At 40.0% G+C, this 18,558-nt stretch overlaps 1 protein-coding gene across 5 annotated transcripts in view; it reads left to right on the plus strand.

Moving 5' to 3' along the window:
- The first annotated feature begins 4,430 nt into the window (after positions 1–4,430).
- LOC120561713 (focal adhesion kinase 1-like) overlaps positions 4,431–18,558 on the plus strand; it is a 69,769-nt gene continuing 55,641 nt past the window's right edge. For all 5 annotated transcript variants that reach the window (XM_039804920.1, XM_039804921.1, XM_039804923.1 and 2 more), the window contains exons 1-2: positions 4,431–4,540; positions 12,013–12,039. In XM_039804920.1, the coding sequence (XP_039660854.1) occupies positions 4,504–4,540; positions 12,013–12,039 (64 nt within the window). In that variant the 5' untranslated portion in view covers positions 4,431–4,503. The remainder of the gene's footprint in view (positions 4,541–12,012; positions 12,040–18,558) is intronic.

The raw sequence follows: 18,558 nt of genomic DNA on the forward strand, positions 1-18,558 counted from the left end.
ATAGATTTTGATCCTTTTTTAAAGAAAAACTGTCCATCATGAGATAATTTCATGTGCAATGCTAAATCGGTGGTTGACTGTTTTAGGTGACAAAGAAAAAATATTTGAGATGAAAGTTGGCGAGATACAGGCATTATTTCAGACTCTTCAGTATTTCTATCCCGAGCAGTGACCCAAACATCAGTAAATGTTCCAGCACCTTTAGATGCTTTGTTTTCAAAGAAAACGGTAATCTGATTACACACAATCTTTATATGTGTCATGCCAAAGGTCTATGTCATCCATCAACATGGTCTTTTTTTGTGATTCATATCATCACATTACTGGTGGTGTGATGAGAAAAACACCTCAGACTGTTATGATGGTGGAAGATTTTCTGTGGTTCCCTTGTCATCACAATTGATGATTTGTCTGAGTACGCTCTCATCCACTTTAGATTGTATTAAATCCCAAAAAATGCTGTTCATTAACTCATTTTGCAAAGACATTGTACTTTCTGTAAACATCTGATGATACTAAAGGCTGACATGGAAACATTACATCAAACATGTTCTGCGTTAAGACAAACCATAGTGTACCACTTCAATCTGTCCACTAGATGAAGCTCTATAACCTCTTCTGTTCTCTTTCACTGTACATCACAGCAGTCATGTACAGTAGGCCTACCACTGGGTAACCTTATGTAGCCAAATAACATTCAAGGCACTGTGCTCATTCCAAACTGCTTTTATGTATTTGGCAACTAAATTCAAATCATATAGAAATCAAACGTATGTCCTGGATCTGCTCGGTTTTTAATATCACTTCCTTATGGTTCGTGTTTAGCCTCTTGTTCCTGTTGTAGTGGAAATATATGTGTGATACATAACATCAACCTACAGTACACAGTGGGGTTGATCAAGGTTGATTTGCATTTTCCTTTCTCTCCCATTGTGTTTAATTAGATCAATCTTACACTAAACATTAATATGTTTTTCCCAATAGCTGCCAAGCTGTGTGACTGCCAAAAGTGTAAATGTGGAGTATACTGCTGGCCCAGCAGACACCACGTAACTATGACCTCATGAGTTTTAATCCACCTAAGTGTCTTCCTCCTTGTGCCATAATTTGCATCACTCTTTTGTCTGAATAAAAATAATCTTTTAACTGATTGTGTTTCTGCATTTGTGTGTGTATGGATATTAGCTGCATGCATGAATGTATTATATGTGTAGGTGGGACTGTGTGTAGGCCCGTCAGTAGATGGATTGTTTTGGGATGTGACTGCAAGACAGTGGAGACACACAGACAGCATAACGGCATCTAAGTCACAATAATTTTGTTTGTTGGTGTGTGTGTGTGTGTGTGTGTGTGTATGTGTGTGTTTATTTCAAAGCTTCTTTTGTTTAGCTTACATTATAATACTATGATGAATAATGTATGACAGAAATCTCTGAAGATTTAATTTTAAACACGAGACATCAGCTCCAGCACGACTGGGGGTTCTTACATGTGTCTTGTGTTTCCTATTATTTCACTATGCTTTTGTGCGCTGGGCTGCGTCACAAATACACTAAAACCTGCAAATTTTCATCCACTTTGGCAGACATTTGTGATTTAACGTGGGTTTAATGGCTGCCCTGCCAGCACAGTGATTACTAGCCCAAAGTGGGGCTGACAATGTGGAGAATTTAATTTCAGCTTCACTCAGTAACATATTGTACAATGGGATAATTACTATTTTGTTCATAGACACGATTTATATTTTTTTATGTTTATGTCTGGTAAATCATGTGGTATGGTCTCATAGCATGTTTCCCCTTTGCTGTATGAAATTAGTCAGGATGACATAAGCTCTAATTTTATTTACTTTTATTTCTACTTTGTTATGCTATTATTTAAATTGGTCTTTTACTACTTCCACTTTTATTATGAATAATAGTTGTTCATCCGTAATCGGTATCTTATGGGTATTTTTTTCTTTTGATCTGTAATCAGCATTGGTTTATTAGGTTTATCATAATGTGAGCACTGTTATTTTCCATGGTTTTATGGACATTTCTGGCTAGTGGGTCTTTGTAGTCTACCTCAAGGCTTGTTAGAATTGATTAATTCAATTAATTAAATTTTCAAACAAAAAGCATGAAACTGGCTATATTATGTTCTCATGTTGCATAACCTTACAACAACTATTTATTATTCTCTGTTTAACCACTAGAAAGACCACACAGTCATTTTTGTTGATAACCATACTGTAACATTTTGGGTAAACTGAGATTGGAGAGCTTTACCCTCCATGACATCATTTGACAAGATAAATGGAGGAGAGGAGGGTATTGTGAATTTGGGGTCTTACATAAAAAAAACATTAGGGGACCCTTGCTGTAGTACTGGACACGTAGGGCCCCCTCTCCTCCTGTCAGTGAGTCCAGCCAGCTGCAGCCATGTTGGAAAAGCTCAAGCTCCAGCACTACTAACAGCTAGCGTCAGTGGACACCGACTACCGGGCACGGCGCTGTTGAGGACAAAAACAGACAGGGAGAGGGACTCATAACGGAGAGATACAGCCACCAAGCCGGTTCTGATATCAACGGGTTCATACATATTCAAACTTACTGGCTGGAAAAGGTGGCCGGTTACGGAGAGTAACTTTAGGTGCGGCCAGGGCTCCAAGGCTAAAGTGGGTGAGTATTGATCCTTCAGGGGGTGGGGGGCGGATTAACGTTAAATGGGAATTGCCCACCGTTAGCTGAGCTAGCTTAGCATTAAAGGGGGGTAACACACACAGACAATGGGGTTAACGCGAATGCAATACGCGGGGGTGTGTTTGTAGGAGCTGGTATTATGATGTATGATACAAAATATCGGGGACTGAATGAAATTAAATGCTGGTCATTTTGACACCGCGAAGTCATTTGTATTCCTAACAGACCGACAGTGGTGCAGTGGCCGAAACCACCCCTCTCTGTTTCTCCGGCTAGGTGCAAAGGTCCAAGCCAAGGAGGATTTCTGTAATGCAGAGCAACAACGGCGTGACAAAACATCTGTTTTGATGAATAACGAGTTGCTCAGACCGAGACTTATTGTTGAAAGCAACGGCTTTGAGACAAAAGGGGCAGTTCTTACTTAACCTGTGCGTCCAAGTGTTTTCGGTTGCTTGTTGTCTTCTTCTTAACTACAGTACTGAACACTTTACGCTGTGGTACGCCGAGTGAAATGTATTAATATTTGAGCCAGGCACAAATCATTCCTTGAGCATGGTTGGTGGGATTTAAAACATAATTTTAGGCGCAATGTCAACATTTAGCTACAGAACTAAACATGGTGCGGAGGCTGGTGCCCAGCAGCCCTGCTGCTGTGGATGTGAACTCAGTTTTTCTTTTGGGTTGCAGGGGTTTATAGTCAAAGCAGCCCTCTCATGTCATGTCTCCTATATATTTCTGTTTTACTTCCTTTTTCCCATCTTGTTTCCTGCCTTTATGTGACTGTTGCCCCTGATCACATCCCTGTACACATCCCCTTTCAGCCAAACTGGAGGGTCAGGACCCCAAAGTACTCAGAACATATTGTAGTCTTTTATACTTGAATAAAAGCCTGACGAGGCTGGTATCACCTCACTTTCCACTAAATAAACTCAAAATGTAATTCAATTCTACTAACGATGGAGCATCTACTTCCAGCTATTGTAAAAGAGATATGATAGCATTGAGTGAATTATCCAGAGAGATAACTTCCTAGCATTTTCATGAAGTCACTACCCTTCCACTGGACTAACACAATCACTTGTTTACAGTGTAGATAGTATTGAAAGTGTAGTTAATGTTTGTTCAGATTGCATGTTCAGTCAGTTCTGTGATTCATGGCTTCCCCCCCCCCCAGGGTTGTACACAGGTCTGCAGTCACACATATATATATATATATATATAAACTGACTCATGCATAACAGTAATTTTGTGTGATCTGTCTTAACATATGTGATTTAAATTCAAATGTCTGAGTATTGTGTACATATGAAGAATCTCTCAAACTTAAATTGTATTTCCTAGTAGAAATCATAATCTTCATACTTGTTATTCACGCACCATGTGAAGGAGGACTTGCACTCTGCTGTAGCTTTGTTTCTCTTCTGCCTCTTGTCTGTTCTCCTTGCCTCCTCTCCAATTACTTCTGCTAATCTGAAGAGGCAAGGATGTGGAAAGAAACATTGAGGATGTTGGACCAATCTTTATACCCATCTGTTTTTCAGTCAGGAGCAGATCAAGATGAGAGACAGAGTAGTGGATAAGCTAGGAAGCGGAGGGAGAAGCAGTGAAGACGATTAAAAATGAGAGCTTAGGAGAAGGAGGCAGCTTGGAAATGGAACTCAGCCCCCAGGTGTGTCAGTCCCAAACAATCAGTGGGCGGGTGTTTTCCCTGTCCTATAAGTGAGAGCATACAGTACAACTAGGAAGTGGAGAGACCGAACAGGAATACAGGCTTCTGTGATTTAGCAGAGTTTCAGTCCTCTGTGTGCCGACTGCCAACATGCAGTTCTGGGATTTCCTGGGCTGCACCAATGGAGGTATGAACGTGTGTAGTCATACTGATGGCTCGGGGAATGTGTTGGGCTGTGATTGGACTGCTGTATGGGTGCTCTGCGCTAGGCAGGTAGAGAGGGTCTGGCAGGCTGTGGGCTGGAAAGGAATTTGTGCTGCTCACCGCCGTGCAAGCAGTTGCATGTGAAAATGACAGGTAGGGAGTGTGGAGCACAAACAAAGACGCTGAAGGCTCTGATACAGTGTTAGTCTGCTCTGTTCTCTTTTGATAAACCTGGTTGGTTGCTTCTGACAGCAGATTTGACAAATTAATAAATTGGCACGAATTGTTTGTCTGTTGCCCTGAATGTCTTTTGGACTTTGCTTGCTAGTCTTGCATCCACGAAACGTTGCAACGTTACTTGTTTACCTGTCATGTTATGTTTCTATTGAATGATTGGTGAACAATTTTAAATTCCCACAAACCTAAAGATGGAGTACAACAACCGCTGCTACCACTTATTACTATTGCTCCAGCTGTTACCTTCATCACTATTCTTACTGTGACTATCACTGCCACTGCGACTGTCACACTTCACAGGCACTGGCACCTATGACAATGAAATACTAAACTGACAGCTGTAATTTAACAACGTGCTGTCAGTTTAACTGTAGATAACGCGTGCTTTTAATTTAACACCCATATAGGCTTCTGTTATGTTTTTTTTCTGTTTTTTTAATGCCCTGACCAGTTATTCTTTAAAGTCATCATGTGCATCTAAATCAGAATTCACACAAGCAAAAAAAGGTCTATATTTTTAAACCTTGTATGTGGCTGACATCTGATTTATTTATTTTTTTTTCTTTTCTTTTCTTTTCATTGTTTACTGCAAAGAGAAACTGCTTGAAATACAATCTTCTTAACTCTATTGGAGCAATGAGGTCTGGTCAGACATGTACCACAGAGTTAAACATCCAATTTCTGTTGCTGTATGAATGGAGCTAAACAACTACAGGCCACAGCTATCAAATATCACTTTTCTTGTCCACAGGGGTATACGTAGGTGGGCAGCTGATGTTAAAAAGCAAATAGCTCTTGCTTTAGTCACTTTTTTTAGTACCCACATTTATGCCTATGCAGTTGAATACAGATGGTCCTCAGACATTGTTTGTGTCTGTAATATTTACATAAAAACGCACACCCTCTTAATCTATAAAGTATGCAAAACTCTGCCTTTTGATCTCATTTAAGATGTGTTGTCTCGTGTCTTGCCTCAATTGTGGTTACTTTATTGTGTTGTATTGAATTCCAGGACAGTTACCTCCAAAACCTATCCTGTGCCCCGGGCCACGTTTTCTGCTATTGCATAACTGGCTATAGATTAGATACCTGATGGGTTGTGTCATGTTCTTCCCACTTATATAGAAGAATATAATAGTAGATCTTATTTATAGTCACTGTTTGTTAGAGCTATAGTTGTCATTTCTTTTGGGGACAGGACAGCACAGCAGCAGGCCATCTGTTAGGAGCAGTGAATGTATGACTGGAAGCGTGTGCTCCTGTTGTGTCATCAACAGCCTTCCCTGATTTGCATAGCTCGTTTTGTTTAACCTATTCCATGTGGTCAACACTCACTGTCAGATGATTCTGAAATAACTTGTTTTACACCTCATCAAATCGTACATTTGCTCTTTTTTATTTATTTATTTTTTTACATATAGTTCTGATGTTTGGATGTATCTTCAAAGCAATTGGTTAGGTTACACTAATCAAAAGTTTGTGACACTGGCCTATATCTGACATTAGCTTTAGGCTGTGCAATATGGAAAAAAAACAATATTGCAATAATTGGAACACCTGCCTCTAAAATCCATATATAGCATGGGTGTGGAGAATCACATCAGGTGGTCTTGTTGATATTTAACACATTGGGCTGCATGGTAATGGGAAGTGAAACCGAGCATTTCAGAAATCATTGTGGGAGAAATCTGACTTAGCAATTGTATCATGATTCAAATTAGGAAAGCAACCCCATTCTACAATTAACAATAATGGGTAATAATAAAATAATAAATACAAAAAAAGACTTTTCTGCAGAAATGCAGTCATGATGGAGCCAGTGGAGTAAAATAGCTGAAAAATATATATTAACAGAAGGGCTGCGACTAACTATTTTCATTGTTGATTAATCTTGATTAGTTGTTGTGTCAGAAAATGACGATCAGTGTTTTCCAAAGCCCAAGATGACATCCTCAAATGGCTTGTTTTGTCCAAAATTCAAATATATTTAGTTAACTGTCATTGAAGAGTGAAGAAAATATTCACATTTTAGAACCTGGATTCAGAAATGACCCCAAAAAACTCCAGAAATGACCCAAAATGCAAAAATTTTATTTTATAGTTGACACCTAATCGATTAATCTTTGCATCTCTAATTTACAGTGTGGATAAACACGAGCAGCACTGGATTCATTTTTAAATTGAACTAATGTTTTCACTTATGAGGCTGTTTTAAGTATGTTGGTACAAAAATCAAGTGAAGCTCAAGTGTTTTGAAAGTATGAACAGACATTAATCCTTGGCTGCACAGCTCTGGCTATAAAATTTGATACCACGGTTGTTTGAATCTTTTCTCTTTTCACACCACAAATTCTTTTTGTATCTGATAGCAGCCACTTTTATTTTTTTTTTATTGAGACAAATTCATATAAAACCGTGGGTGTATAATAATAATGTTATATAACCTACAAATCAAGTCTTTGATACAATAGATTCAATTAAAAGAAGAGCGTGTGGTTCAGTGTATTTGTTGTTAGGAAGAAAATAATTGATGACAGTGATAATGGGCTGCGGGGCTGTTGATGACTAGATGTGAAGGTGGGATGTTACAAACTTTGCACTGTGCACTTCTGAACTCTTGATATGGGTGCACTGGGAAGTGTAGTAATGCATAATGTAAAAGGATTTTTTTATTTGCACACTGTTAACAAATTGAGCATGCGGCTTCATTTGATTGTGTGTACTGTAAGCAAATGAACCGCCAGGATGGCCTCTCCTGGGTCATGTTGGGCCAATGGAGGTTATTAACGCAGGTGTTTCAACAGACAACATGTGAAAATGTTTTGGTGAAAATGTTTTGGTGACATTGGCTGACACTCCCTCTGCCAAACATTAAAAACACAGATGTGAAAAGGGGCGCTGGTTGTGAATCCGACCATTCTCTGGCTTACTTCTTTATCTCTGCAGTAGTCCTAATACTACAATCATTTTTATTTTTATTTTTTATAGCTGCTACTTACAATGGCCGCTACCTCATTAAAGCTGTAGCTGCTACTGTGGCGACTTTATTCTCCTCTCTGATGTTGCGCTCACTGCTGCTCTCTATTCTATTCTGACAGCACAGAGGGACTGCAAAAGACTGTTATTGTTTTCCTGATGAGAATGAAGTTGTGCCCTTAGCGTGGTGGTGTCAACTGTAGCGTAGCCTGTGTGGTTTACAGCCACCAGAGGCAATAGTTTTCTACTCTGAGTGGGAGAAAGAAGAAGGCTGAAAGCGTGAAGGGGGAAATGTGATCGAGTAGGAGGGAGAACCTCTGGAGTGTTTATGGAAGTGAAAAATGTTTAAGCAGTTCTTGTGACAGATATTTCAGTACTGTTTTAATAACAGGTTCTAGTTTTGGGTCATTATTTGTGGATGTGAAAGATTAAAGTTGAGTTTAAAGCTATTAAATTCATTTCTGGTGACATTGAGAAAACATTTCTGCCTGGAGGTTTGTTTGAAACAAAAAAAAGCCAAGTCTCTTTAACTAAGTGTGTATGTGGGTGATGTGCATGTTGTCGTACGTCTGTACGTGTATTTAAAACATTCAAATATATACCGGCATAGTCAGCTGTATTGGGCAAATGTGTGGGCAATTTTCAAGGGCAATATTGCTTCAGCATTCTATTGATAAATGTATTTTTAACACCAAGAAACATTTTAATACAGAAGTCTTTTTTACTGAATGCACTGCCAGTACTGGCTCAAATTCCTTAGTGTGTCAGTGCCTTAAATGCTACATGTATCACTAGTAGGCTACATTTACACTCTGTGAGGGAGAGGGAGAATATTGCCAGGATTGGTGTTGTTATTATTATTGCTTTTGTTAATAGCATCCTACTTGTAGCCAACATTTTGGACACAACTCTGCCAGGAACAAATTGGATTATGTGATTAGAGGAAATTATGTGAAGTGACAGAACACACACAGAGCAGCAGTGAAGCAAACCAAATAAAATGTAAAAACCAAAATGTTATAACTTAATAACCCATGCAGTTTATTATTATACCCTAGTCCTAAACTGTGTCCCAAATCTACACATTTGTCTTATCCTGAATATGTTGAGTTTGTAGTGTGTTCGCACAAGAGGTGTATAAAGTACTAGAGACCCAGACTTGAGTAAAAGTACAAGTGCTCTATCAAAAGAGTGACTTGAGTAGAAGTTGAAGTGCTCTTTAAGCACCTCACTTAAGTAGAAGTACTAAAGTATTCAAAATTGTTTGTACTTAAGTATTGCAAGTAGTTTATTTTAAAATGTACTACTCAAGTACTAAAAGTAAAAGTACAAGTATTGTGTTATGTAGTCATTAAAGAAAGCAGTCACATTTTTGAATATCATATTGTTGGAGTTCAACTTTTTATGTGGTAGTAAGACGCTGCATTACAGACAGCTGTACATTGCTGGATATGAAGGAAGTTTCTGAAATAAACCTAAAAAGGTACATTAATGTCACAGCTGTTATAACTACTATTATCTGATACAACAGTGGGTTATTAATCACTTATTAACAAATACTGAAATAAAATGTGTGATGTAGTGGAAAGTTAGCAAGCTAGCAAAATACAGATAAACTAGTAGCTTCACATCACAGGGTGAAACAGTTAACCTTCAGTACTCACTGCAGACTGAAACAACTCCGGAAAAGCTTAATCTGCTGCAACAATAGCTAAATAGAAAGACTACAAACTTACATCTTCTGACTTCTGAACAGGCGATCGCTGTAATGAAAAGAAACGCGACACAATCTCGAGGATTTTCTTACGTAACGTAATTATCGTACGTAACTAACGTAGCCGTAACTACACACTGTAACCTACACAGTCTCCGTAGCGTGAGGCATTCACAACAGTAACGATGCAGCACATAAAAAATGTATCGGAGTAAAAGTATTTCATTCATCAAAAATATGTACTCAAGTAAAAGTGGAAGTAGGAGAAAAAAGTAATACTCCAGTAGAGTACAGATACAGCTTTTTAGTACTTAAGTACAGTAGTGAAGTAGTTCTACTTCGTTACTATACAGCTCTGGTTTGCACTATAGAAAGAGTAAAATACGTAAACTCAGAAATCAGTATTGATACTAAATTTACTTGATTTTTAAATTCAGAAATTTGCTATTGACTGACTCACAATGTATTGCTTAAAGGGAATGAAGAAGATACTTACATCATGTCCCAATTCCATACTACATGCTATTTATTTCATACTATCTGTAACAAGAGCATCATTTGACCATTGGTATATCACACATAATACAGTAATAGTAGGTCGTATGGAACAGCTTTTATAAAGCCGCCTAAACATGATATATACGACATATTGTTTTCCTATGGGGAGAGCAGTGAAGACAACTCGGAGGAATCGCTACCCTTGGCATCGCGCAGCACTTACAATTGCCGCTTGCCTCAAAGTTCAAATTATTTCAACTTTGACCTCGTTGCCGGCAACCTTTTTAAAGGCACAACCAAAGCCAGAAGCAATGACAACGTACCTGAGCTGCGCTTTGCCTCTGTGCTCTGTGCCCTACCTCGCAGCTTTAACCTCTTATGAGGTGTAGGCAGCTTCATATAAGACAAAGCCTTGGCGTCCTAGTTAGTACCACAGTCCTGCTTTGTGTCTGTTGCTTAGCAACAGACCAGCGTAGCTTCAGAGGGACTTTTCATCATATTGCTCATTTTGATGTAATGTTTACGTGGAGGTGGTTAGGAGACAGATAGCATAGTTGGGTGAGGCCAGTGGGTGAAGTTATTACAGCATGACAGAGCAGATGTATTCTGCCAAGTCATGATTCTCGCCTCGCTCCGACTGTCTGGAATGTAGCTCATATTAAATCCTCCTGATTCATTAGAGCTGCTGCACAGTCACTGGTTGGTCAGTGCTGACATGTAAACCAGTGTCTGTGCTTAGTGGGATTATAAATTATTTACCTGTCTGGTAAATAAACTGAGCATTGTAATCAATTGGATTGGACAGTTGGACTTTCCGAGTGATGAAAGTCCTCTTCCATGTGCTGGTTAGTTGTGATTTCTCATTCAGTTAACAGAAAAGTCATTGAGGATATTTTGATCATTGGGTAATAATTATGTAAGTAATTTATAACTAATGGCAGTGTTTTTCCTGTCAATGACTCCATTTCTTAAAAGGTGCTCTAAGTGATGTGACGCGTTTTTTAAGCTACAACATTTTTCGTCACATACAGCAAACCTCTCATCACTCTCCGCTAGCTGCCTGTCCTCTGAACACACTGTAAAAAAACGCGGTCTCTGTAGACAGCCCAGGCTCCACAAACGGCAACAAAAACAAACTGCGCCAACCTGCCCCGCGAAACATAACAAACAGTGTTCCAGCCAATAACCGACAAGAAGGAGCTGGTTGAGCCATCACTGCAGCAGCGTTAGCACGTAGGCTACTTCCACAATGCGTATTCATGACTCAACCAGCTCCTTGCTTGTCCATTGGCTGGAACACTGTGTTGTTATGGTTCGTGGGGCAGATTGGCGCCATTTTGTCTTATTGATGGCTGGTCCGATACATCTTTACAGTGTGTTCAGGGGACAGGCAGCCCACGGATAGTGAGGAGATGTTTGCTGTATGTGACAAAAAACGCGTCGCATCACTTAGAGCACCTTTTAATGATGCTGTGATTTGATTCCCTCCTCTGTTAAATTGTGCTCTCTTGCTATTATACTCTTTTCTCACTCACACCATCTGCCTTCTTTATTACCTTTCCCTCTACGCCTCTTTTATTTATTCTTTTCCTTCTTTGCACTCCCTTTTTCATCTTTCTCTATTGTGTTTTGGAGAGATAAGGGGAAGCTTATGAAGGACTGGAAGTTGTATACAGTATATGAAGTGCAGTAGCTTGTTACCATACATACAAGTAGTTTATCTGTGCGTGCATGCATGCAAGCAAGACAAATGTGTGTCTATCAAGTGCTTGATAATGAGTGTCAATCAGTTGAATAGAAAATTCATTGCAAAATGGATTAATACTTTGGCCACAGAACAATCTTACAGTAACTCAGCTAGTACAGTATTACTATCCAACTAGCTGTAATACAGTACAATACTCATTGATGCCATGACTGAATCCATTACATGAAGGTACTTTGATTGAATAATTCACTGTAACACGGTGTTATATACACACATTTATCTAAGTAAAATCCCTTTTCCCCCTCACCCTTTTCTGTTCCAGATATATCCAGAATATCATACTACGCTGGTGAGTATATATATTTCATTTTGTTGTTGAACTACCTGTCAACTAATGGTAGAAAGTTTTACTTGTGTATGAAGATGTTTTAAAATCCACCACTAGATGAGTAGTAGTGAATAATGCATGCATACTCGTATGCATTGTTCACTACTGCATTGTGTGTGCAGAGTGTAAAAATTCTTGCCTCAAACTTGCAATATAAAGGTTTCCTTTGCACCCTTATACCATTATTTTTTGCTTTGGTATTTGGTGCCTGATGTAATTTTTGATATGACAGACTGATCTCATGAAGTGGCGTATGTATGACATGCCAATTCGTATGCCATTGTTGCCGTGTTATCAAGATGCATACTCGCTTTTTAGCGTGTTTATCAACGCCGTTTGGCCTCCATTGACTTACATTACCTTGCGATTGCGTGTGAATTGACGCCGTAGCGAGTAGTATGATAGGGAAGAAATCTGCGTAGGGAGGTTGGTCGGGGTGGTGGATGGTTCAAACACAGGACTTTCACCCAGGAGACCGGGGATCGTGTCCTGCGTGTCACGTTTCCTTCGTGTCCCGCGTGTCACATTTCCTAAACCCAACCGTAGCTTTCTTCTTTTACTAAACCTAACCGGTTCTTCTTTTCCTAACACGTCACTTGGCTTTAGAAAGTGGCGTGTCTTGACATAGTATTGAATGAACAGAAAAGACTATGGGTTCGTCTGGCCACAATAACAGGGTGTAGAATAATATTAAGACACTGGAAATCAACTAGCCCATGCTGTTTTAAGGAATGGATTGAGTTGATGACAAAGATGGCTACTTTTGAACGGGTTACTTATAGAGTCAGAGGTAGGGAAGATGTTTTCAGAACAGTGTGGGGCCCCTTTTTGGATGTAATAGAAGAAATGTCTGTTTGATTTTAATTGGTATATTGGATTGGTAGGCGTGATAACTGGTTCTATCAAGGCATGTTTATTGTTGAACTTTTATCACAATTTCTTTTTGTTGTTTGATTATTTAATTTTTATTGGTTTGAATTGTTCGTTTTGGGTTGTCTACAGATGTGTCTCATTTTGATTTTGTAATCAATGGCTGACAGGTACAGCCTGGGCTAATTTGTCCAAGATGCTTCTGTCATATGTTGGGGGAAAAAAAAACTAATAATAAAGAAAAAAAGAAAGTGGCGTGTATGTTTACGTCCGCTGTATACAGCGTAGACATAAACGCGGATAGCTCAAAATGCGAAATAATGTCAACCACTTAATGGAAATGCTAGTGTCCTTTCAGTTTTATATTTCATGGTAATAAAGAGAGATTGACAGAGGATTATGTTCTTTGGTCTTAGTCTTGACTCACACTTAAAGAGGGCTGGTAGGGGTAAATAATTTCATAGGCATAGATAAGAGACATTTTATGGCCCTGGGCACCAGTCTCTCTCCATGGCTGTTGCTAGGTAACGGTTGATCCTATGATTTTAAGCAGGCTCTTGTATATTTGGAGCTGAGAACTTGTCATTCCTGAAAAGGACAGAAACATAATTTACATTTCATGACCTTAACTTTGGCAAGTCTCCAGACATGTTGCCAAAGTTGAGGTTAAGATTGAGGTTAACTGAAACTTATAATGAGATGATGCTTTCTGACTTTGCTAGAAAGTAATAGTAGCATCGCACACAGTGTACAGACTGAGTAAACTCAACATCTGTGGCCCATAACATCCCTGGGAATACTCTCACTCTCAGTACTGCTGATAAGATCACAAGTTAATTTTTAGTGGAGAGCATTCTGAACATAACATTCAGTCTCTGTAACTCTGTTAGGACATCCTTTATATTACGCAATTTATTTTAAGGGGTAATAAGTTTAAAAACACAAAGGAAGACAAATCTGGAGTATAGGCTCACGATGTGGGTGAGGCATTAAGCACCACATGAGGTTTAAAATCTAGTAAATCGAGGACAACTAGGGCTACATAACTGATAAAAACTAAATGCTGTACTTATTTTGTTTTATCATGTCATATTGCTCATTCTTGTGTTATTTTCCATGAGGATATACTAAAGAGTGATGCGATGCCTGGTCAACAATTGGCTTTTGGTCTATTGCTGTATATGGTGTATCGGGGCTGAGCCCAATTTATGGCATGAAACATTATCATCATTGTTTATTGTTAAAACAGTGCATTGCGGTTATATTTTGCATCCTAGTATTTAACTAAGGGTCATATTTGCTTTTAATGTGGATATCCAATCAGTACTGATAATAAATGTAGTCCATTGAAGAAATGAATCCCCTTGTCTTTCTGTGCTATATTGACTGAGAAAGTGAGTTCTCCTGCTCACAGAGCCGTGGCAGCTGTACCAGGACGCCAATGCACGTTAGCGTCGACTTCGCTCAGCTCTCTTAGGTTTTTTTTTTTTTTTAGTAAACAAAATAAACTCACAAAATGTCAAGCAAGGAAATTTTCTTTCAACTAAACAAAAAAATACAACTTTCTGAATTCAAGTTTGTCTCTTTCACCAAACCAGGACTAGAACAATTACCTTGTTAACTCACATAAAACACACTTCATTCGAACTGCACAGAAACAAAAATAAAACTCACCAAAACTCTGTTATAGTCTTTCCACTGTTCCAACAATCACAAACTCTGGTTTGGTCAAAATAAATCCTTAATTCACAGAGTCAGATGTGAAAATACGCTGTATTTCCCCAGTGTCAGTCTCTTGTTGGCAATTCTTAATCCTTCTTTAGAGGCAAACCATTAAATTAAGTGAATAAAATGACAAAAACTGCCCCAAAATCGCCTTGTTGGTCGTGGTTTTCTTTTCAAGTTAATCTTCAGGCTCCTGAAGAAGGTCTCCAGCACACCTCTGTCCAAGTGATGAATAAAACTTTCATGCAGTCATTATGGAAGTCCGATGCCTTCATTTGAAATGTGGTTAAGAGAGCGTAGTAGCGAAGTCCTCCATCTGGAGAGGCTCAGATTCACGAATGCAGGGAGGAAAAGTGTGTTTGATAGGGCATGGGGACCGGTTTTGAAACACTTAAGGGGTCTGAGGGAGGAAGCTGTATGATGAGGGGTCACATATATTGATGATGTAATAGTAGTGGCTTCATAGGGATTTTTTCTTCTCTCTTTTTTTTGGTCTCTTAACTAAGTCTTGATATTTGCTACGGTGCCTCACCATAATGTCTTCAGAATCCGCCAAATAATTACAATTGTATGTTCTTGTTTGCTGCTTGTTGTTGTTGTTGTTGTTGTTGTTGTTGTATGAATAAGAAAATGGAACACAATGTTGCTTGTATGAACAAGTGCAGTCTGTACCCACTGTTGATCTGCAAAACATATTTTCCAAAAAAACAAACTTTCATGCAGTCGTCGGTTACAGTATCCAACAAAAACTGCCCACACTGACATCCATTGCAGCAGAATGATTCCGTTTTCTGTTGTTATGGAAGAGCAATTAGAGCAAAGGTACCACCAGTCGACTCTTGATTTCAGCAGCCACTTGTCCTGTTTATAGGGGCGGGGCGTCAGGTCAGAAAACACTTCAATGTGTCGATCTAAAGGGTCAGTTACAAACAACGTATCTTGTCTTTAACTTGGAGGACTTATTAAATACATACCTAACATGCTCAACTTCAGTTTGTGTCACAAAAGAAAGAATAATAAAATTAGTTGTCAGTGTTTTGCAGCCGGAAGCTCAGCTAGAAAGTTGTCACGTTCATCTTGTGCTCTGGCACATCAGAGGAATTGAATGTCAGAGTGCTTTATTGCCATTGAAGACCTGGCATGCTGCAGGAGCAGATAAAATATGTGTGGAGAGGAGAGACAACAGAGAGTGAGGACAGAGGACAGTAGAGACCTGCTGAGGGCAATACTAGAGACAAACCGAGTGACAAGGGAGTAAGCCCTGACTGCAGTACGCAGATCGAGGAGTGGCTCAACGTGGGTGGAGCTAAACATTTGGCTCCGCACACTTGCCCAATAGCAACTGGAGGCAATTGCACCTGACTGCAGTACGCAGATCGGGGTTGGGCTAAACGTATGACACCACGGGCGCGCCATCTGGTGGCAGAGATCAGTCAGCACATTCTCAAACGTCAATGCAGCACCTTTATAATATATAGATTATATATAGATTATAATAAATAATGATATTTGAATTGTAGAAAGGAAAAGAACCGGTTGGGATTGGGAAAAGAAGAACGGGGTTTGGTTTAGGAAAAGAAGAACAGGGAAAGCAAACGTGACTCACGGGAAACGAGGTAGTAGTGGGCCGGTAGTGTTTCGAGGCTGCGAGGGCCGGTCTGCCCGCGTACGGACGCTGCCTGCCTATAGACCGACGCTGCCTGCAGGCTGCATGCCCGCCAGCTACCTGCCTATGAACGGACGCTGCCTGCCTGCCCGCGTACGGATGCTGCCTGCAGGCTGCATGCCCGCCGGCTACCTACCTGCCTGGCGGCTGCCTGCCCGCGTACGGACGCTGCCTGCCCGCCGGCTTCCTGCCTACGGACGGATGCTGCCTGCCCGTGGACGGACGCGGAAAGCTTGAAAGTCCTGTGTTTTTCCCTCAGACATACATTCTTCCTTTTCCGATTGCTATTGTGCAAGTGGGCGGAGTCAAACGTTTAGCTCCACCCACATTGAGCCACTCGTCGATCTGCGTACTGCAGTCAGGGTTCTGTTACCTGTGTTCTGTGACGTTTGCTTTCCCCGGTTTTCTTTTCCTTAACCCAACCGTCCGTTGTTGTCTCGAGTCCCCCAGAGACCGGGGCTCTTTTCCCGCGAGCCCCGTTCTTTTCCTTTTTTATAATTCAAATCTCTACAAAATCTCTCTCTCTCTCTCTCTCTCTCTCTCTCTCTCTCTCTCTCTCTCTCTCTCTTTACACTTTGCATATATATATATATATATATATATATTTATATATATATATATATATATATATATATATATATATATATATATATATATATACGTTTGAGAATGTGCTGCCTGATCTCCGCCACCAGATGGCGCCCGCGCAGAGTCAAACGTTTAGCTCCGCCCACACATTTAGCCCAACCCCGATCTGCGTACTGCAGTCAGGGGCAACTTGTGACAAGGGGGGCAGATAATAAAAGCCAAGGAGAAAGGAAAATAAGTGTTGTAAAGGGGTCAAACAGTGGAATGTATGTTTTCAGTGGCTAAACTTTAATCCTGGTAAAACTGTGTGTGTTTGTGTGTGTGTGTGCGCGCATGAGCCCCTGTTTATTAAAGTTAGTGTTGATGCTAAAGAGTGTGGTGCTATTAACATATTTATTAGTACTGTCCAATCTGCTTGCTTACTTTCCACTGCATCAAGACTCAAATTATGTTTTTCTCTTTTCCCCTCCTTCTCTGCCCTACACACACAAATACACACACATATGCACACACTCACTTTTTCTGTTTTACGCATACACTCCTTTTGCCATGCTGACACACACACACACACACACACACACACACACACACACACACACACACACACACACATGCATGCACGCAGTCGCCTACCTGCTTAGTCACATTGTATACATTACATACAGCCTCTCTCTGGCTTCCACACATACCTCTCACTGTATAGCCTTTTTGGTGCACTAATTTCAACTGCTCAAGGATTGCGCTGCATATATTGTGTGTATGTGTGCGTGTATGTGTGTGTGAGAGAGAGAGAGAGAGAGAGAGAGAGAGAGGGATGATGTTGTGATCTAGTTGCCCTTCCGCTGCTACAGAAGAAAGTCAGAAGCCAGACTGAGCGGCACACGGCTGACTGACTTTCGAAACGGATTTACTGCATCCATTTTTTTTCTCCAACCCACTCCTGCAACATCATTTTCTCTTTAAAGTCTTTCTCCCATCCTGCCTGGCTTTGCAATCGTAGCTTTTTTAGTTCCTGACTCTTTTTTTGCTCCACTTTTCCCTTCAGGTCTCTGTCACTTTATGTCTCTCTCTGACATCAGACACCTGCTTTGACCTGGTTAACTCCTGCATGCTCAGAGCATTGTGAGAAAGCTTTGGAGGATGCAAGGCTCATCTTCTCCCTGGGGTTTCTCCACTTTCTCTCTTCATCCCGGTCTCTTTGTGCATTTTTTCTTTTTAATTATTTTTGTTTTTTGATCATTCTGTTCTTATTCAACTCTTCCTTTAGTCTCTCCCTTTCTCGTCTTTCTTCTTCTGCCTTCATCTTTCTTTCTCTTGCTTTCCTTTTTCCCTCCTGCGTCGGTCACTTTCTATCTACCTCTCCCTCACTATGCTCCATTTCTCTACGCCCCTCTTTGCCCTACATTTCCGTCCCTTTCTTTATCGATGCCAGTTTCTCTCTTATTCTTTCTCTTACCATCTCTTTTGACAACGTTGTGGATTTACAGAACAAAACTTCCTTTTTTGGATAATGGTACTTTGCTGTAATTATATGGAGTCTTACTTTGCCAGCAGGGGATATCAGTGTTTTTGATTGATTTTGTAACCTGGATGTTTGACATACAATGCCAAACCCTGTGACTTAAGATTAA

The sequence above is a fragment of the Perca fluviatilis genome, chromosome 7, assembly GCF_010015445.1.
Source record: "Perca fluviatilis chromosome 7, GENO_Pfluv_1.0, whole genome shotgun sequence".
Classification (NCBI taxonomy): Eukaryota; Metazoa; Chordata; class Actinopteri; order Perciformes; family Percidae; genus Perca; species Perca fluviatilis.